We start from the raw sequence: 21,137 nt of genomic DNA on the forward strand, positions 1-21,137 counted from the left end.
GGACCTTGTAGGTCATCTAGTCAACCCCCTGCCCAAGCAGAAGACCTTACAACATTTTTGTGAAATGGCAGTCCAGTCTCTTCTTGAAACCCTCAAGTGATGAAGTCTCTGCAACTTCCGAAGGCAACTTTGGTTCCATTGGTTGATGGTTCTCACTGTCAGAAAATTTCTCTTTATTTTTAGGTTGAACCTCTCCTCCTTGATCAGTTTCCATCCATTATTCCCCCCCGTCTGGCCTTCAGGTGCTTTGGAGAATAGCTTGATCCCTTCCTCTCTTGTGGCAGCCTCTCAAAACATGCGTCAACTCAGAAAACATTTTGTATACACTTTTTATAGTTTCTTTTTACAGAAAGAAGAGGGGGGAGTTTGAAAGAGCAGGCGGCAGTGTGGAATCGAAAGTACATTCCATTCATATTTTCTTCAAAGACTGATTAGATGGCTGAAGCTTCTGCCAAGCAAAAATCGAATTGGAGAGCATGATTGATGACTCTTGGCTATGGACGTGTTTCGTTGGATGATACCCCCAGAGGGGTGGGGTGGGGAAAGCAGGATCAAGGGTGACAGTGAATTATGTATCTCAGAGTTGGCTACGCCCAGGTTAGTGCCGGACGTACAATGTTACCTTCAAATAAATCTTTAGTTTTGGGAGTGTGGCTCGAAGCTCATGATTTAATTGGAGTAACTGCCGGAATCCTGACAACATGGCTGATTCGGTTTTCACCTGTATCAGTCACCTGAGTTAGTAGCTTTAAGAAAGTTTTGCATTTGGTTCTCTAGAGCAGTGAGCACCGTCTCGCTTCCCAGGCTATTGTGACGTTCTTGGAAAACATGCATGAAGCACTTTTACCCTTCACCTCACCCCAGAGTGCGTAATGAATGCATTACGATGACTCTGGCATTACTATTTAGACCATTGGCAAATGGGTGAATGGCTTTTTAAAAAGTAAATTAATAGGCACGTGCTGCTCCAAAGCCCAAACTGAGATTTCAGACACTGGGGAAGTTTTGACCATCATGGTCCTGCCGGACTCGTGCTTGGTCACCAAGGTTCTTCCTTGCCGGATAGGAGACAGTTTGATTTGAATGAAACCACAGCTTCAACCCGCATTCCATTTTACGTGGTTTGCATTCAGCGCAGGCCTAAAGACCACCGAGGTTTTTAGGAAGGAAACAAGGACGTTTCAGGAAGCAAGATTGTCTCCTCATTGTCTCCTTTTTGGCAGGACTGAGGGGCCGTTTTTCCAGATTCAGAGTTGATGCTTGGTTGGGTTGACTTCATGTCTCAGTTCTGCTCTGATGCTACGTGGTGTTTTGTTTTGTTTTCCCCATGATTTGGAGTCGGGGCAGAGAAAAACCGAATTGAATGCAAGGATGGATCCACTGATGCTTGATAAAGGGTTTGCAGTGAAAGAAACATGCTGATAATCTGTGTCATTCAGGTTCCAGATGCCTTCAGGGATGATGTTTTGGTCTTCTGTAAATGCCTTCTCAAGAGGGAGAAAGACTCTTTAAATTAGGGGTCCTCAAACATGGCAACTTTAAGACTTGTGGACTTCAACTTCCAGAATTCTGGGAGTTGAAGTCCACAGGTCTTAATGTTGCCAAGTTTGGAGACCTCTGTTCTATAGAAGTTCTGGGATGGTCATAAGGTTTGGCAACAAGGCAACTACTTATGCAGGCAGCAAAACCAGAATTGGGTGTTTAGAATGTAGCATTAGGTCTCCCCTGGTGCGATTCTCCTGTTTCTGCCACCTGCATAGGAGGTCTGTTTAAGCAGAGGTCTCCAACCCTGGCAACTTTAAAACTTGTGGACTTCAACTCCCAGAGTTCCTCAGAGCTTTGCTGGCTGAGGAATTCTGGGCATTGAAGTCCACTAGTCGTAAAGTTGCCACATTTGGAGACCTCTGCTTTAAATACTAAAACGTATGATGAACGGTTGCAGGAACTGGGCATGGCTAGTCTAGGGAAGAGAAGGACCAGGGGAGACATGATAGCAGTCTTCCAATATTTGAGGGGCTGCCACAGAGAGGAGGAAGGGGTCAAGCTATTTTCCAAAGCACCTTTGAAGGCCAGACAATGAATAATGGATGGAAACTGATCATGGAGACATTCAACCTGGAAATAAGGAGAAACAATCAACCAACGGAACAGAAGTTACCTTTGGAAGTTATGGGAGCTTCATCACTGGAAGCTTTCAAGAAGAGATTCCACTGCCCTCTGTCAGATATGGTGTAGGGTCTCCTGCTTCGGCAAAGGGGTTGATCTTGATGACGTACAAGGTCCCTTCCAGCTCTTATTTGCGCAGCGTTGGAAAAGTGAGGAAATACCTACAGAAGAAAATATAATTAAAAAATATATTGGACTGTGCAGAAATGGACAGATTAACACTGAAGATTAAAAAAAAGACAGAATACTTTCAAACTTTTGTATTTTATCAATGGTTGGATAATAGAGGTAGAAATTAGGAAATTAAGATGTGAACGAATCGACCCAGACAAGGTCCCGTCCAACTCTATTAATCTGTTAAACGATGGCTGGTATAAGTAGAAAACAAGTTTTCGAAGCCATGAGATTCAGACCATAGGTGAGGACTTTTAAAGATGAAATCACATTCTTTACAGATACATTTCTCAACACCTAGAAAACTACGGCATTAGTAAGAAGAGCGTATAGTTACCCTTTCTTGCCAGCATGCTAGTTTACTACCTCCATCAATCTCTCCATTAATGACACAAAAAGGAGGGGGGAAATTTAAATTAACATAAAAGGAAAAGCTGGAGCAATCTACACGCATATGCAGTAGGATTCCAGTCTTTCATAGGCCTTAAATCTGCAGCATGGTATAAATCTATAGCAACTGTAGCCCAGCATGGATTGTGTAGTTAGTCTGTGAAATCCAAGTCCTTCTCGCCACTGTGGAAATCTAAGTATAGAAGCGAGTGTCAATAGCTCTTTGTATTAAATAATACTGCATTACTTTTCCCGCTGTTAATGTCTTTCGTATAGGGTATTTACAGGTGAGTCGGTTTTGTAGATTAGTTTTCATGGTGCAGCAGCTTTTGAAATAGCTAAGAGCACAACATGGTGTACCAACAAAGAGGTGGGAAGAAGAAGTAGAAAGAGGGGCGGGGAACGGTTAGCATAATGTTTGATATACTTAGATCTCTGCATTATAGAGGCTCAGTAAGAACCTTATTAATGGTTTTTTTATTATTATTTATCTTCAGCTGTGGAATTCTAAAAGCAATTTTTCTGGGAAATTTCGTTTTCAGAGGGCAGTCTTAGTGAGAACATATATTCTCTGCATTCCAGTTGCTTTGCACACATTGTGGGCACTTACAGCTCATGGTATACTGCTTCCTCTAGAGTGCGCAGCCACCATATGTTTACGGTTGGTCTTTGTTTAACGGCCACTTGTTTAGCAAAAGTTGGAAGTTATGACGATGCTGAAAAGGGGACTAAGGATTGTTTCCCACAATTGGTTCTTGAAGCCACACGATTGCAATTCAAGTGCTTGGCACATTTATGATGGCTGTGTTGTGGCCTGCTGGCGGCTGGTGGACCTGGCAGCAGAGTCAGGCAGTAGTGAGGAGGTTGGGAAGGAACCGGGGCCAGTCCTGGAGGCTGAGGGCAGTCGATCAGAAAGGTTGGCAGTTCAGTGGTTCGAATCCCTAGCGCTGTGTAACAGAGTCAGCTCCCGTTACTTGTCCCAGCTTCTGCCAACGTAGCAATTCGAAAGCACATAACAAAAATGCAAGTAGGAAAATAGGGACCCCTTTGGTGGGAAAGGAACAGTGTTCCTCTGTGAGCCTTTGGCATTTAGTCATGACGACCACATGACCACAGAAACGTCTTTGGACAGCGCTGGCTCTTTGGCTTTGTAACGGAGATGAGCACCGACCCCTAGAGCCGGAAACAACGAGCATGCATGTGCAAGGGGAACCTTTACCTTTAGTAAAATTCAGACACAGAATTTGTCAATGTTCAGTTTCCAGTGAACTGCACCAACTAATATCCTCCATCAGTAGCGAGAGATGCTGGGATCAACAGGAGCACATGTATGTCCACACACATGCATATATACATCCTTGAAAAACAGGAAATGCACACAAAGCCGGATCATTCCTGTTGGATAACTCTTATGAAGGTGCCGTTTAAATGAAGACAGTAATGTCGCTGTGCTTGATCAGAATTTTATCTTGTTGTCAAACCCCTGCTCCTCTTCCTCCTCCTCCTCCTCTTCCTCCTCATCCACATCTCCAAAAAGAGCACCATCTCATTGCCTTTTCTTCCAGAACCAAACCAATTAATTGAACTTCCCGAGATCAGGCTAACCTCCTTTTTTTTTTTGAACTGTTACCATCTGGCAGACGGTACAGGATAATAAAAACAACGAGGCTGAAAAAAACAAATATGGCTGAAAAACAGTTTCTATCCCAGGGCAGTAGCTTTGTTGAATTCTACTGTATAGTGCAATATTAGTGCAAAATTAGTAATTAGGACTGCAGAAAAAAACATTACTACCAACCTGCCTTCCATCGAGGACTTGTATACTGCACAAGTCACAAAGAGGGCTGTGAAAATATCTACAGACCCCTCACACCCCAGATATAAACTGTTTCAACTCCTACGCTCAAAACAACACTATAGAGCACTGCACATCAGAACTACTAGACACAAGGACAGTTTTTTTCTAGAATGCCATCATTCTGCTAAACGAATAATTCCTTCAACAGTGTCCAGCTATTTATTAAGTCTGCACTACTATTACTATTAATCTTCTCATCACTCCTTATCGTCCATCCCCTCTCACTTGTGATTGTATGACTGTAACTTTGTCGCTTGTGTCCTTACGATTTTTATTGACTGTTTCCTAGTATGATTTGATTGCTTATTTGTACTCTATGACTATCAATAAGTGTTGTACCTGATGATTCTTGACTCTTGACGAATGTATCTTTTCTTTTATGTATACTGAGAGCATTTGCACCAAGAATTCCTCATGTGTGCAATCACACTTGTCCAATAAGGAACTCTGTTCTACTCTATTCTATTCTGCTCTACTCTACTCTACTCTACTCTACTCTACTCTACTCTACTCTACTCTACTCTACTCTACTCTACTCTACTCTACTCTATATTGGGGGTTTTCAATTCAATGTATAGAATGTGAAGGATGTGTGTTTGTGTTTATTTTCATAATCATAATGTATACTGAAGGTGGCTTTTAATTTCGTTGTACAAGGTGCAGTGACAATAAAGTAAACGAAACTAAACTTATGGCCATGCTCAGTGCGTTAATGGAAACCGTAGTTGGAAAGATTTGAAGTTGAGAAAAGTTGACTGAGATCCTTTTTTTTTCTTTTTTTTTGGAGGTTTCAACAGCCATAACTTATTTGTACTTCTCTTGCCACCTCTGCATCCAGCGGGGATCCATTCCAGAATTATGCAAGGATTATTAATCTAGCTCCTGTTGCAGTTAATGGGCTGAAGTGCTTAATAGCTCATTGTGTCAGGGTTGAGCGTCCCTCCCTGAACAAACAATGAAGGCCCCATCCCTGAATGAGGCAAGATTAATATTTACGATCTGCTCTGCTTTTTTAGGGACAAGACTGCTTCGTTCACACCCTGGCTGGTTTTCTTTTCTTTTCTTTTCTTTTTAAGGCTCCTAACCTATTTAAAATGACATTCTTTGCGGCTTGTATGTTATCTTGCCTTTTTGCTTTATAACATGTGCTGTAAAAGAAACGGTTGCAGAAAGGAAAAACATGTGCCTTTGATGGTAATTGATGGGATTGGAGGATATTCAACACCAAAACAAAAAGGCATTCTGAAATAGCCCTTGATTTGATTTTGTGGCTGGAGCAGAGCGCCACCGTTTCCTGAACCGACTTGTCAAAACGGGCGCGATTGAGATGTGCCTGCTTGTGGGAAACCGCCACGCGATTTGGGAAAACGTCGATGGCGAAGCTTCACAGTGGCAGGAAATTTTTCAGTGCCAGATAAATATCCACGCTGTGGTTCTTTCGTTTATCTTGAGAAGCAACACACACTGTATAGAGAGTATTCAACAAAGCTCTGGATCACGCTGGAAACATATGGCTTAAAACCCCCGATTGGCATCCAGGTTTCCTGTAAGTCAGCTTGAGCCAACTAGTATCTCAACTAGGTGGTTTTATGCGTAAGAGTTGTTGGAAGAAATGTCCTTCTGGGTTCAGTTCCAAGTGGGGAAGAAACACACTTGAAAAGATGGAGGCTGTTTGGAAAGATGGTTTAATGGTGGACAGGACCACATGGCTTGGAGCCCCTGGGTGAAAAGGACAATCACATACTTCAGTGTTGGGTGAAGGAAAAGGAGGGATAATGAGAGACCTTTAAGTTTTATTCCCTCTGTTGGGCCACACCTTAGTGTTTCTTGTTCCTGTGCAAGAAATGTATCCCATTGGCTGTCAGACTCATAGGGATGGGGGTCTTCGCTAACTTTGTAGGCTTTGTCTGGACCACATGGCTTCACCTGAATCGCCCCAGGCCATGTGGTAAGATGGGTAGAGGGCTTTGTTATGTAGAATACTCTGGGCCAGGCCTTAATGGCGTACCCATTAACAAAGGCGGGGGGAGCTTCTGCTTCTGAGGTGAGTTTCTGCTTCTGAGTTTCTACTTCTCTTTTGGGGAAAATATTCTGCCTTTTTAAATATATTCTAAAATATTTCATTTTCCTAGGAGTGGGGTAGGTTGTAACTTCCAACAGAGTGAAGAGCATAGATTACTCCCAGTGTCTGAGATCCTAGGAGAGAAAGAATAAGAGGAAAAGCTTATTTCTCCGTAGTAAAATAACAATGACAACAACAATAATAATAATTTGCATCCAGCTTTTGTTCCTCAAGAAAAAAAAAGTTCTCAGTGAAGAATTAACCTAAATACTGTACAAGATAGAGAATATCAAAATTGTTTTTTAAAAATCCCCACAGATTCAGCGGTGTCTTCCCCAGTCTAAATATGGCGGTAAAGCGTCGCGAACAAGTCCTGCAAGATTACAAACGGCTGCAATCCAAGGTGGAGAAGTATGAAGAAAAAGAGAAGACAGGCCCCATCTTGACCAAATTACACCAGGTATTAAAGAGCATTCACAGAGCTTGCGACAGAGGTGGTATTCAGCAGGTTCTGACCAGTTCTGGAGAACCTGTAGCAGAAATGTTGAGGAGTTTGGAGAACCGGCATATACCGCCTCTGACTGGCCCCGCCCCCATCTCTTCTCTGCCTCCCAAGTCCAGGCTGATTGGCTGAGTCTCCTTTGGTTGCCCTGCACAGGAGAACGGAGCTTGCGCACACCTGCCCCTCCCACAAAATCACCCTTTCTTCACCCCCCACCGACCACCACTCCAGGCCGCCAATCCAGTAAGGTTGGGAAACTCTACAGCATTCATCAGAATTTAGATGGAAACTTTAGGACTATCTTGTCATCTGCACAACAGTCACACTGCAGTAGCATAATACTTCGGATTATTTCCTCAGTAGTTCGATATTGGTACTAAACGCTTGTGTGAGGCAGAATTAAAGTCCTTCGGAGGTCTACCAGCTGGGAATACCTATCTCAGTGATGGTGAGCCTTTTTGTTGTGGTGTGCTGAATGCTTGTGCGCCAGCACCCACAATGCAATGCACCCTGCCCCACCTGCTCATGCGCGCGCAACACCACCACCACCCCGCCCCCTGACCTGCATTGTGCCTGTGCCTGCCTCCCCGCTAATTTTTGGCCTGTTTGAGGCCTTTTTCACCCTCCCGGAGGCTCGAGGGAAACCTCTGAAGCCTCAGGAGGCTGAAAAACGGCCTTCCTGAAATACCGGAAGTGTCTGTTTTCAATCTCTGGAGGGTCTCTGGAGCCAGAGGAAGGCCGTTTTCGCCCTTCCATGGGCTCGAGGGAAGCCTCTGCAGCCTTTGGAGGCCGAAAAATGGACCCGTTTCAACACTTCTGGTATTTCCAGAAATATCAGAAGTGCTGAAAATGGCCCCGTTTTTCGGCCTCCAAAGGCTGCAGAGGCTTCCCTCGCGCTCAGAGGAGGGTGAAAAAGGCCTCAAACGGGCCGAAAATCAGATGGGAGGCGTGCACAGGCACAGTGCAGGTTAGTTTGGCTGGGGCGCACATACCCATACAAATGGCTCTGCGTGCCACCTGCGGCACCCATGCCATAGGTTCGCCATCACAGACCTATCTGGTGGACAACAGGTCAGAGATAGGTGCTTTGGGTCTCTGAGAGTCATTCCAGATCAGGGGTGTCAAACTCAAGGCCCGCGGGCTGGATAAGTTGTGAAAAGATTGAGCCAGCATAGCTTCAGCCCGGTCTACCCAATGCAAAGAGGAAACATGCCAGCAGTTTGGGGAGTGGTGGTCAAGATGGCCACGCCTCCGCAGTTGGCCACGCCCCCACCCAGTCAGCCGTGCCTGTCTGCCCCCCCACCCAAGGTCAATCACAGCCCCTGATACAGCCCTCAATGAAATTGAGTTTGGCGAGGTATAGATGGGGATCAATTTATGCCCAGCACAGAAGGACCTAGCCCAGGAGGACAACATTTTGAGATCTCCTCCTTCTCCTCTTCACACACTTCTTTTTTGGTTCCTCTAGGCCCGAGAAGAACTGAGGCCAGTGAAGGATGACTTTGAGGCCAAGAACAAGCAACTTCTGGAAGAGATGCCCAAGTTTTATAGCAGCCGCATCGATTATTTCAAGCCCAGTTTTGAATCTCTGATCCGGGCACAGGTAAGGTAGAGGGGCTGTCATCTCTTTTCCCATTTTTGGTTTTTGTTTTCCTAAGTGTATGCTAAAAAAAAACGGTTCAGTTTTTTTTTTAAACTTTTCTACAGGTGGTCCTTGACTTATAACAGTTCGTTTAGTGACTGTCATAGTTAACAACAGCACTAAAAGAAGTTGTCAATGTGTAAAACATTCCTACAGCAAATGAACTTAGAAGCATATTCCAACGTTATCTTAAAAAAGATTGTAGCTACAATTCACCATCGTTCTCAGACAGTACAAAAATAAATCTTGGCTATATTCATACATTCCAAATGTTCATCCATTTCAACAGGTTCTCATTAATCATATACAAATACAACACGAGAGAAAAGAAAAAAAATTTTTAACTTATTTTTAACCTATACCTTTCATATTTCTACTGTCTATCCATTGATACCAATTGTTTCCAAGTTGCATAATACTCCGAGTCCTCCTTGTTATTCAGATCTATGGTGAGTCTATCCATTTCTGCACATTCAAAAAATTTTAAAATTATTAAACAATCTGACTGTATATGAGACATTTTCCAGGCTTGTGCTAGTGTAATTTTTGCTGCCGTAATAATATGTAAAGTCAAATATTTAATCTTTTGGGGATGTTTACTCTTAATAATCCCTAGAAGAAACAATTCAACTCTGTTCGACAGTGGGTGATTTCGTTTAACCATTTTTGTACGTATTTTGATCCAGTGTTTTTTAATTTCCGGGAATAGCCACCAGACATGGAAAAAAGTACCTTGCATTTGTTTCCAACAGTTAGTTTGGGATACATCTTTGCAAGCCTTGTTGCCAGTGGTGAAACATCTTGTATTGGTTTTCTTTGTATGCGGCAGATTTTGTTAAAGTATCATTGTACCAACTTATTTTCTTTTTATAGATAGGTTTTTATTTTAATATTTTAATTTCAATAAAAGCTTTTAAAAATTTTTTTAAAAAATTGTAGCTAAGCTACTGAAGGTTTTGCCTGGGAAAAACTTTAATTGGAGAATATGTTGGATGACACCTAGCCCGTGTGCGTGCTTAATTGGAGAAACTGATTTATGGCACACCAAGGGGGGAAGGGGGGAAGCTGGATCAGAGGTGACTATAATTACATATGCCAGAATCGGCTTCATACAGGTCGTGCCAGTATGTCGCATTCTAATGAACTCTTTGAAGTTTGGCTCAAGGCTCATGATTTCATTAGGGCGATCACTGGAATCCTGACAAAAGTGGCATGACTGTTTTTCTCCCGTAGACCATTGCAGCATCCTGAACATGACCAAAATTCAGAGGCTTGGCAACTGACTCATATGGTTGCAATGTCTCAGAGTTACGTGATCTCCTTTTGCGAGCTTCTAACAAAGTCCATGTGGAAGCCAGACTCACTTAACAACCGTATTACTAATGTCAGGATTCCGGCACTTACTCCAATTAAATCATGAGCTTCGAGCCACACTCGGAAAACTGAAAAAGATTTTATTTGAAGGTAACATTCTACATCTGGCATTTACCTGGGCATAGCCAACTCTGAGATACATAATTCACTGTCACCCTTGATCCTGCTTTCCCCACCCCACCCCTCTGGGGGTATCATCCAATGAAAAGCGTCCATAGCCAAGAGTCATCAATCATGCTCTCCAATTAGATTTTTGCACAGCAGAAGCTTCAGCCATCTAATCAGTCTTTGAAGAAAATATGAATGGAACGTACTTTCGATTCCACACTGCTGCCTCCTCTTTGAAACTCCCCCCTCTTCTTTCTGTTGACAACTATAAAACGTGTATACAAAATGTTTTATGAGTTGACAGCTAACTTAAGAACTGCAGTGATTCACTTAACTGTGGCAAGAAATGTAAAATGTGGCAAAGTCCACTTAATAACTGTCTCGGTTAGCAACAGAAACTGGTCATTAAGTCAAGGATTATTTGTATTGAACTGTTCGTTATGTTACCTCATGATCGGAGGTGACACAAACACACAGATCGATGGAAGCTTGGAGTTGTCCAATGTGTAATTTTAATGCTTATTTCAAAAGACTAATATTTTATAGGTTGATTGCTTTTCAACCCCAGGAATGATGCAATTGCGAGAATACATGCAAAATTCTTTATTTTGTTTTATTGTGGCGGTAGTTATGCTCTTCTCCACACGTGATTTCGGGGTTCTTTCCTCTCACACACCTAAACACAGCTGTTTCTTTAATGTTGCTTTACCCTTGTTTGTGCCCTGCGTCACTTTTTTTTTTTTTACAAATAACATTGGGTGACTATCGCAAAATAATCAACACGTTATTAACATTTTGCAAAGAGCAATTTTTCAAGAGTAAAAGAGAATATATTATAACAGCAATAATATGGAATATTAAAAGCATCCAAAAGCATTTAAAAGCATTGCTGGCTGAGGAATCCTAGGAGTTGAAGTCCACAGGTCTTAAAATTGCCACAATTGGACGCTCCTGATTTAGATACTGGAAAACCCAGTTCTGTAAACCGTAAAGACACAAAGAAAATGTAACCAAAAATTGAACTGTGCAACAATTGGGATGATTTTAGGAAAAGTCTTAATAAACAAGAAATGTCCTTCCTTCCTTCCTTCCTTCCTTCCTTCCTTCCTTCCTTCCTTCCTTCCTTCCTTCCTTCCTTCCTTCCTTCCTTTTCTTCTTTTTTCCTTCCCTCTTCATTCTCTCTTTCCTTATTTTTCCTTCCACCTTCCCTTCTTTTTCTTTGTCTTTCCTCTTTCCCTTTCTCCTTTCCTGTCCCTTCTTGCATGCTCAAATGCAAAAGGGGAAACGTTTCTCTCTCTTTTTTAAAAAAAGTTTGTTTTGCTAGTCCTCTGTCAGCAAAAAACGGAGGCACTGCGGACCAGTCCTTTGCTGTTTCCAGGCCAGCACTGCGGGCCAGATCTAAGCACCCTGCCGGCCAAATTCGGCCCGTAAGCCTTGAGTTTCACACCCCTGATTTAAGTTAAAATCCCTCCCCGAGGAATTGTGCTCCCATTTCTAACACTGTGTTAAAACTATCTGGGTAGATGCTTCTTGAAGGAAGAAGCAGAGTGTTAAAAGAGAATTAGTTGAGCCAAGATTTAGCCTTCCTCTAGCAGGGAGAGGCACAATTTATTTATTTTATTTTATTTTATTTTATTTTATTTTATTTTAGTTAGTTAGTTAGTTAGTTAGTTAGTTAGTTTGTCAAGCATGTATGAGAAAACAAATATAAGTATGAACATAACATATAAACATATAAGTATAAACTGCTATAAGTATATACATAATAAATGTGTAGGAATAAATGGGAACAGTAGGACAGGGACGGTGGGCACGCTGGTGCGCTTATGCACGCCCCCTTACAGACCTCTTAGGAAGGGAGTGAGGCCCACGGTAGACAGCTTAAGGTTAGGGTTAAGGTTAGGGTTAGAACAAGACAGACACAGACTTCAGAGAGTAATTAGGACTGCAGAAAAAACAAGTACTACCAACCTGCCTTCAATTGGGGGACCTGTATACTGCACAAGTCAAAAAGAGGGCTGTGAAAATATTTACAGAGCCCTCACATCCTGGGCATAAACTGTTTCAACTCCTTCCCTCAAAACAACACAATAGAATCCTGCACACCAGAACAACTAGACACAAGGACGTTTTTCCCCCCGAATGCCATCACTCTGCTAAACAGATAATTCCCTCAACACTATTTAACTATTTACAAAGTCTGCATTACTATTACTATTAATCTTCCCATCACTCCTTATCGCCCATCCCCTCCCACTTGTGACTGTCTGACTGTAACTTTGTCGCTTGTATCCTAACGATCTATATTGACTGTTTCCGAGTATGATTTGATCACTTGTTGTACCCTACGACTATCATTAAGTGTTGCACCTTATGATTCTTGACGAATGTATCTTTTCTTTTTATGTACCCTGAGAGCATTTGCACCAAGACAAATTCCTTGTGTGTCCAATCACACTTGGCCAATAAAGAATTTCTATTCTATTGAAGTTTTGAGGATGTAACAACAAAGTCAGGGAATGAGTTCCAGGCATTGATCACTCTGTTTCTGAAATCGCATTTTCTGCAATCGAGTTTGGAGCGGTTTACTTTGAGTTTGCATCTACTGTTTGCCCCTGTGTTATTCTGGTTGAAGCTGAAGTAGTTCATTGATAGGTAGGATGCTTTAGCAGTTTTAACAGTTGGTGTTCCAAACGACTAAACTACCATTCCCGTAAGTTCCAGACACAAGGTTTACAGTCATGGGAGTCATCAAACTCAGGCTGACCCTACCCAGATAGTTTTAACACAGCGTTAGAAATGGGATCACAATCCCTTGGGGGCAGGAGGCGGTGGATTTAGCTTAAATAAAGGAGAGCGTGTAATCCTGCCGGAAGCCACCCGATCGGATCCTTCCAAAGGCTTTGAGATCAGAGCAAGGAGAAGGTCAGGTCCAAAGGGCTCCAGTGCCGCCCCGTCTGGCATTCTTTCTCCCTCCTCCCGGTCTCTCTCTCTCTCTCTTTCTCTCTCTCTCTCTTTTTTTCAAACCTCATTAAGTTTTAGATTTTGTTCTGCCCAGGATCGTGTTACAGAGCGGGAATCTCTCCATCTGTTCTTTCCCACTTCAGTCTTTTCTAAGAGGTGAGACCGTTTGCCAAGTCTGCAGCCCGTACGGGAAGGCTGTGCCCCGGGGTGCAGTACAGAAATCCCAGCAACCGGTTCTCTGCCCGGTTGCTGGGTGGGCGTGGCCATGGTGGGCGTGGCCTATTGGGAAGGCCGGTTTTCACCTTCCCCAGAGTCCGGAGGCATCCCTCAGGCCGGGGAGGGTGAAAACAGCCTCCCCCGGGCTCCAAAGGGCCTCCGGAAGCCAAAAACAGGCCCGTTTCCGGACTTCTTGGAGGCCCATTTTCATCCTCCCAGAGCCTCCATGCGCACCCTGCACCCAAAACGGGCCGCGTGGAGACTCCGAGGAGGGAGGGGCATGGTGCGCAGGGCCAGCCAGTCGATTCAACTACCGGTTCAGCGAACCAGATGTAAATTTTAACACCCAGTTCGTCCAAACCGGGGCGAACCGGCTAAATCCCACTGCTGCCCATGACTTGGTTTTTCTGGATAAAAATGCAAAGAAGAGACCTGTTTAAAGGGCCTTAATCCCATTCCCGGACAGTGGAATCGACTCGTCGGGGTTGCCCGTCTCTTGGATTGGGGCTTTCGGTGACAGGCCAGCCTGGAGAAGCCTAGGGGAGAACCATTTATTGGGGAAATGCCTGTGGAGATTCTCAGTCATCTTGATTGTCCCAAAGGCAACTGGACTTCCTTGTTTGGCTAGAAATTGTTTTCCTTCTCATCCAAGAAGCTTCTTCAGTTCTGACGGAATGGTGGCAAACGGGAAGGTTTATGTTTATGGGATTTGTGGAAGGATGGCTGCAAGGAACATAAAAAAACTTTTCCCTCCCCCACCATTCATTAAGAACCGAAGAAGCTTCTTGGATGAGAAGGGAAACATCTTCAAGGAAAAACCAAAAAAAAGGCATCTTTGGGACATTCAGTAGGAAGACGATCTCGGGAGCCACCAAAGTGTGTGTGTGTGGGGGGGGCTGATTTTAAGAAGGCAGATTTTTGGCCAAAGCTGTTTTCTTTGCAATAAGACACATCTCTTCAGGGAGGCTTTTAAACTATTCTAACAATTGCACAATTAGTGCGTTTAATTGTTCCTTTTGTATGCTGTCAGCTACCTTGAGTGTTCAACAGATAGAAAGAAAGGCAGGATATAAATTAAGTAAAAAAAAAAAAATTCGGGAGAACTTCCATGGGCAGATAAGATACTCAAGAAGAGGTTTAGTTCTGGGGTGCCTGGATTATATTTTACCTCGGAGGTATTTTTTTTCCCTCCCAACTAACAAGGACATTCTCTAGAAATACCCTTCCAGGTTCCGCTTTTCTCTTTTGATTAAAAGAAAACTAAATTGTCCTCATTGTGGACAGAAGTCCACTAGAGAGAGGGAGAGAGGGAGAATGGGAAGGAAAGGGAGAGAGAGGGATGGAAGGGGAGGTGGAGTGGGAAGGAGGGAGGGACGGGGAGAGAAAGAGAGGGAGGGGAGAGAGAAGGGAGAGAGACAGAGTGAGGGTGAGAGGAAGGGAGGGAGAGAGAGAGGAAGAGGGAGGGAAGGGGAGACAGAGGGAGAGAGACAGGGAGGGAGGGAGAATGGGAAGGAAAGGGAGAGAGAGGGGTGGAAGGGGAGGCGGAGTGGGAAGGAGGGAGGGACGAGGAGAGAAAGAGAGAGAGGGAGGGAGGGAGAGGGAGAGAGACAGAGTGAGGGTGAGAGGAAGGGAGGGAGAGGGAGGGGAGGAAGAGGGAGGGAAGGGGAGACAGAGGGAGAGAGAGAGGGAGGGAGGGAGAATGGGAAGGAAAGGGAGAGAGAGGGTGGGGGGAGGGGAGGCGGAGTGGGAAGGAGGGAGGGACGGGGAGAGAAAGAGAGGGAGGGAGGGAGGGGAGAGAGAGACAGAGTGAGGGTGAGAGGAAGGGAGGGAGAGAGAGAGAGGAAGAGGGAGGGAAGGGGAGACAGAGGGAGAGAGACAGGGAGGGAGGGAGAGATGGGAAGGAAAGGGAGAGAGAGGGATGGAAGGGGAGGCGGAGGTGGGAAGGAGGGAGGGACGGGGGAGAGAAAGAGAGGGAGGGAGGGAGGGGGAGGGGGAGAGAGGACAGAGTGAGGGTGAGAGGAAGGGAGGGAGAGAGAGAGAGAAGAGGGAGGGAAGGGGAGACAGAGGGAGAGAGACAGGGAGGGAGGGAGAATGGGAAGGAAAGGGAGAGAGAGGGATGGAAGGGGAGGCGGAGTGGGAAGGAGGGAGGGACGGGGAGAGAAAGAGAGGGAGGGAGGGAGGGGAGAGAGACAGAGTGAGGGTGAGAGGAAGGGAGGGAGAGAGAGAGAGGAAGAGGGAGGGAAGGGGAGACAGAGGGAGAGAGACAGGGAGGGAGGGAGAATGGGAAGGAAAGGGAGAGAGAGGGATGGAAGGGGAGGCGGAGTGGGAAGGAGGGAGGGACGGGGAGAGAAAGAGAGGGGAGGGAGGGAGGGGGGAGAGAGACAGAGTGAGGGTGAGAGGAAGGGAGGGAGAGAGAGAGAGAGGAAGAGGGAGGGAAGGGGAGACAGAGGGAGAGAGACAGGGAGGGAGGGAGAATGGGAAGGAAAGGGAGAGAGAGGGGTGGAAGGGGAGGCGGAGTGGGAAGGAGGGAGGGACGGGGAGAGAAAGAGAGGGAGGGAGGGAGGGGGAGAGAGACAGAGTGAGGGTGAGAGGAAGGGAGGGAGAGAGAGAGAGGAAGAGGGAGGGAAGGGGAGACAGAGGGAGAGAGACAGGGAGGGAGGGAGAATGGGAAGGAAGGGGAGAGAGAGGGATGGAAGGGGAGGCGGAGTGGGAAGGAGGGAGGGACGGGGAGAGAAAGAGAGGGAGGGAGGGAGGGGGAGAGAGACAGAGTGAGGGTGAGAGGAAGGGAGGGAGAGAGAGAGAGGAAGAGGGAGGGAAGGGGAGACAGAGGGAGAGAGACAGGGAGGGAGGGAGAATGGGAAGGAAGGGGAGAGAGAGGGATGGAAGGGGAGGCGGAGGGGAAGGAGGGAGGGACGGGGGAGAGAAAGAGAGGGAGGGAGGGAGAGGAAGGGAGGGAGGGGAGAGAGAGGGAGGGAGAGAGAGACAGTGAAGGTGAGAGGAAGGGAGGGAGAGAGGGAGGGGGAGACGGAGAGAGTCAGAGGGAAGGAGAGGGAGGGGAGGGGAGAAGGAGGGAGGGAGGGAGAGGGAGGGAGGGGAAGACAGGGAGAGAGTCAGAGGGAAGGAGAGGGGGAGAGAGAGGAGAGGGAGGGAGAGAGCGGGAGAGAGGATGGAGGGGAGACGGAGGGAGGGGGAGAGGAAGGGAGATGGAGGGAGAGAGAGGGGGAGAGAGAGATCTACCCACCTACCTGGACAGCAAACAAAGTGTGTGGGCTTTTTAAAAAAACTATCGTTTGGAATACTTTCTTTTTCTTCTTCTTTCTGGATTGGAATCATGACGGATTTAATGAAGCACTTTTTTGTTTTGTTCTGGCTAATAGGTTTTTCTATGGCAACCTACTGATACCGTGTTTCTCACAAAATAAGGCCGGGCCTTTTATTTATTTATTTTGACCCCCGAGGAAACGGTCAGTGAGGTTAGTCAGTGGATAACTTCCCCCGAAAATAAGACCTGGTGCCTTTTTTTGGTGGTTAAAAAAAATATTTAAGGCAGGGTCTTATTTTCGGGGAAGCACGGGTGTCTCACTTTGAAGGTCCCTGCTACTACAAGCTTGCGCTCAGTTGCAGACTAATCGTCCCTTATGGAACGAAATGCCGAGTCCTGATTAGGCTTGAAAGACCATTTGTGAAATTGGAATCGACTCAGGAGTTGTGTGTCGGTTTTATTTTTAAACCCACCCACCCCACCCCACCCCCAAATCCCTCTTGGCCTCTCCATGAAAGGCCTTCAAGCCCTTACAAAATATGTTACAACTACGCTAGTTAAGAGAGCTTTGTGGGATGACCTTCGCTTCTGAATCATTCTCCGTGCTGGATTGTAAAAGAGCTCTTGAGATTCCTCAGGGTTTCCCCACCTGTTGGAGCCTCTCCTAGGCCACCCCGGGAGTTTTCCTGGTTTTCATTTATTTGCAATTAAATGTGAGCAAGAAGAGAATTGTGGTCGCTTACCGAGCTTCTCAGCAACGTCTCTTCATCAGTTATCTCCCTATTATTTTGTTTCTAAACGCAGTTGTGTTTCGCACGATTGGGCAACATTTAATTTACTAGGTAGGGTTTCTCCCAGGACTTGATCCAGGCCTTGGCAGCTGTGGGAAAAAAAAATCAGTACAAGTTTTTAAAAAAGCAAACGTAAATCCAGCCAGGAGTAAAAAAAACAATTTAGGTAGTTAGTGGCCTCTGCACACCAGTTTGGTCAGCAAGAAGTGTAACTTCCTTATTTCTCAAGATTTCTGGGGTTTGTGTAGTAGTGAGGATAGACATTGTTCCATGACTTAGTATCACCATAGAAGGTTTTCTTAGGGTGAGTTAGAACAGATTAACAGAGTTGGAAGGGACCTTGTAGGTCATCTAGTCCAACCTCCCACCCAAGCAGGAGACCCTACACCACTTCTGACCAATGGCTGTCCAATCTCTTTTTGAAAGCCTCCAGTGATGAAGCTCCCACAACTTCTGAAGGCAACTTCTGTTCCACGGGTTGACTGTTCTCCCTATCAAAAAATTCCTCCTTATTTCCAGGTTGAATCTCTCCTTTATCCCTTTCCATCCATTATTCTTTGTCTGGCCTTCAGGTGCTTTGGATAATAGCTTGACCCCTCCTCCTCTCCATGGCAGCCCCTCAAATATTGGAAGACAGCTCTTCTGTCTCCCCTGGTCCTCCTCTTCACTAGACTAGCCATGCCTGGTTCCTGTAACCGTTCATCGTATGTTTCAGCCTCCAGTCCCCTAATCATCCTGGTTGCTCTTCTCTGCACTTTTTCCAGAGTCTCAACATCTTTTTTATAGTGTGGTGACCAAAACTGGATGCGGAATTCTAGGTGTGGCCTTACTAAGGCTTTAAGGCTTTAGAAAGTAGTTTGACCCCCTCCCCCTCTCTGTGGCAGCCCCTCAAATATTGGAAGACTGCTATCCTGTCTCCCCTGGTCCTTCTCTTCACTAGACTAGCCAGGCCCAGTTCCTGAAACCATTCTTCATATGTTTTAGCCTCCAGTCTAAATGAACTTTGGTTCATGTAGGGATATCCTCTATGGGCTACGTTTACCTTGTTTTCTTCAGATGAAAATCTCTCTAGCCCCTCACAAGAAAGTTAGTAGCATGTTAAAGCATCTGTCCCTAAGACATGTTCTATCCCTGACCTTCAGAGTTGCCTTTACAGATACCAACCTTCATGGTTTCAAAACAGGAGATGTCATTTAAATTGGAATTTGGGCATCTCTTTAAATCTTTGGTCCATGAACCTCTACATCGGGGGTCCCCAATCCCCGGGCTGCAGCCCACTACCGTGCCCTAGCCTATTCGGAACTGGGCTACATGAGTGACAGGCTAGCTAGCAGCTCCACTCACGCAAGCAGTAGACCAGTGCACATGCATCTCCCTGCTCGCGCAACCCGGTTCTCCTCTTATTCCCCCCCCCCCCAGCCAGGCCGCCAAGTCGCAAAGGTTGGGGACCACTGGTCTACGTATCCTTTGAAGGAGTTGGCTGGGCTAGATGTCTCGAGAGAGAGAAATATGTTCTTGTCCACTAGATCAGTGGTTGCCAGGGACCACTGGTGGTCTGCGAGAAAATGTTGGTGGTCCGCCGAGAAATGTCTGCGCGGGAACACAAGGCTGCGTCGCTGGCCTTGGAAACCTTATTTCCAGGTTGAATCTCTCCTCCTTGTTCAGTTTCCATGCATTATTCCTTGTCTGGCTTCAGGTGGCTTGGAAAATAGCTTGACCCCCTTCCTCCTCTCTGTGGCAGCCCTTCAAATATTGGAAGCCTGGTCTCTTGTCTCCCCTGGTCCTTCTCTTCACCAGACTAGCCGGGCCCAGTTCCTGCAACCGTTCTTCATATGTTTTATCCTCCAGTCCCCTAATCATCCTGGTTGCTCTTCTCTTCACTTTTTCTAGAGTATCAACATCTTTTTTATAGTGTGGTGACCAAAACTGGACGCAGTACTCTAGGTGTGGTCCTACTAAGGCTTTATAGAGTGGTATTAGCACCTCCCTTGATCTTGATTGTCTCCCTCCGTTAATACAAGTTATTGTGATTGTTTTGCCTTCTTTCCAAGGGGCCTGAACCGAGTGGCAGGGACTTTTTTGATTTCTAAGCAGCCTGGAGGCATCTAACTATTTAGGACTCTTCAAGTCCTCCTCGTTCCGGCACGATCAGAGGCCAGGAGACGGAGGAAGTTGCTTGCCAACCCACCATGCAAGTTACAGACTTCACCCCGCCATCAAAAGCTTGCCATAATTTTAGCAGAGCTCGCTGGACTTTGATTCGGGGTTTGAGTTCTCCAACCTGCCTCAGGCCAATGCTGAAGAAATATCCCTCTTCCTCTTGTAAATAGGGAGTACGTGTTCTAATGTAAAAATACTTCTGCCCACCTGGAAGCTTCATCTGAATTTTTGGAATCGAATGTTTTCCCCCAGCCACACAGACTTTGAAGTTCCCACACGAAGATGAAAGAGGCAGCGTTCCTGCTTCCTTGTTGAAGGGGGCCTTGTTGGGAACGCTTCCTTCTGTACTTGTCCTTATCATTCTCTATAAATATATATATATATATATATATTGCAGCCAGACTCTTAAAACTCTTGGGATTGTTTTTCTTGTCCCTATTCATATACGCCTGGTTTCCCCCATTTCATCACTTTCCAGATCAGGGGTCTGGGGAATTCTGGGAGTTGAAGTCCTCCAGACTTAAAGTTGCTAAGGTTGGAGACCCCTGTGCTAGCATTCTCCAACCATCAGGGGGTACTGCTGGGAATTCTGGGAACTGAACCCCACACACTCTTCAGATCAGGGGTGTCAAACTCAAGACCCATAGCTCAAGACCCATGGGGCAGTCCTGGTCTACCCAATGCAAAGAGGAAATCTCGGGCTAGTGTTGCTTTGGCCCGGTCTACCCAATCCAAAACAGGCCAGCAGTTTGGGGAGTGGCGTCAAACTAGCCACTGCCCACCCAGTTGGTCACCCCCATCCGGTTGCCCCCACTCCGAGGTCAACCACAGCCCTGAGGCGGCCCTCAATGAAATTGAGTTTGACGCCTCCTGCTGTCAGGGTTCCGACGGAAGCCCTAATCAAATCATGAGCCTCGAGCCAAACTTCAAAAGAAATCCAATTATTTATTAGGAGCAACATATCGACACTTACCTTAATGAAGCCAGATCTGCCTCATGTAATTTACGGTGCACCTATGCCCTGTTCCGCACCCGCCGGTGTGTCATAAATCACATTCTCCAACCAGAGCATCTTCATGCCTGGTGTGTCATAAATCATGTTCTCCAACCGAGAACTTTTGCAGGCTCTAGTGACCAACGCCCCTCCAACTGGATCAGTAACCTGGGAGACACCTTGGTGAGGTATGCGTAGAATATACTTCTGGTGTTTTTTTTTAATTGCTTTGCTGCTTCTTCAGGGTTTTCCCCTCAGGAGGCTATGGCAACTCAAAAGAAGGCCAGGAATGCTTTACGAGTTGACACCGGGTATAGATCTAAAAGCTGCCAGGTTGATGAAGATTGTTGAGTCCTTCTCCTTATCAAGTATGCCCTGTTTTATTCACACATGGTGTTGTTCTGCTAAGTTCTGTAAAAATGTGGAACCTAATCATGGAATCATCTCTATGTTAAATAGAGATCTTGGAGGGAA

General features: G+C 45.7%; 1 protein-coding gene across 2 annotated transcripts in view; it reads left to right on the forward strand.

The window, feature by feature from the left end:
* Positions 1-21,137, forward strand: part of BIN3 (bridging integrator 3) — a 118,387-nt gene that overhangs the window by 83,268 nt on the left and 13,982 nt on the right. For both annotated transcript variants that reach the window (XM_087938683.1, XM_087938684.1), the window contains 2 exons: positions 6,969-7,110; positions 8,621-8,755. In XM_087938683.1, coding sequence (XP_087794809.1) covers positions 6,969-7,110; positions 8,621-8,755 — 277 coding nt within the window. The remainder of the gene's footprint in view (positions 1-6,968; positions 7,111-8,620; positions 8,756-21,137) is intronic.

The sequence above is a fragment of the Pseudonaja textilis genome, chromosome 9 (assembly GCF_049901715.1).
Source record: "Pseudonaja textilis isolate UNSWEBS1 chromosome 9, rPseTex1.2, whole genome shotgun sequence".
In the NCBI taxonomy this organism is placed as follows: domain Eukaryota; kingdom Metazoa; phylum Chordata; class Lepidosauria; order Squamata; family Elapidae; genus Pseudonaja; species Pseudonaja textilis.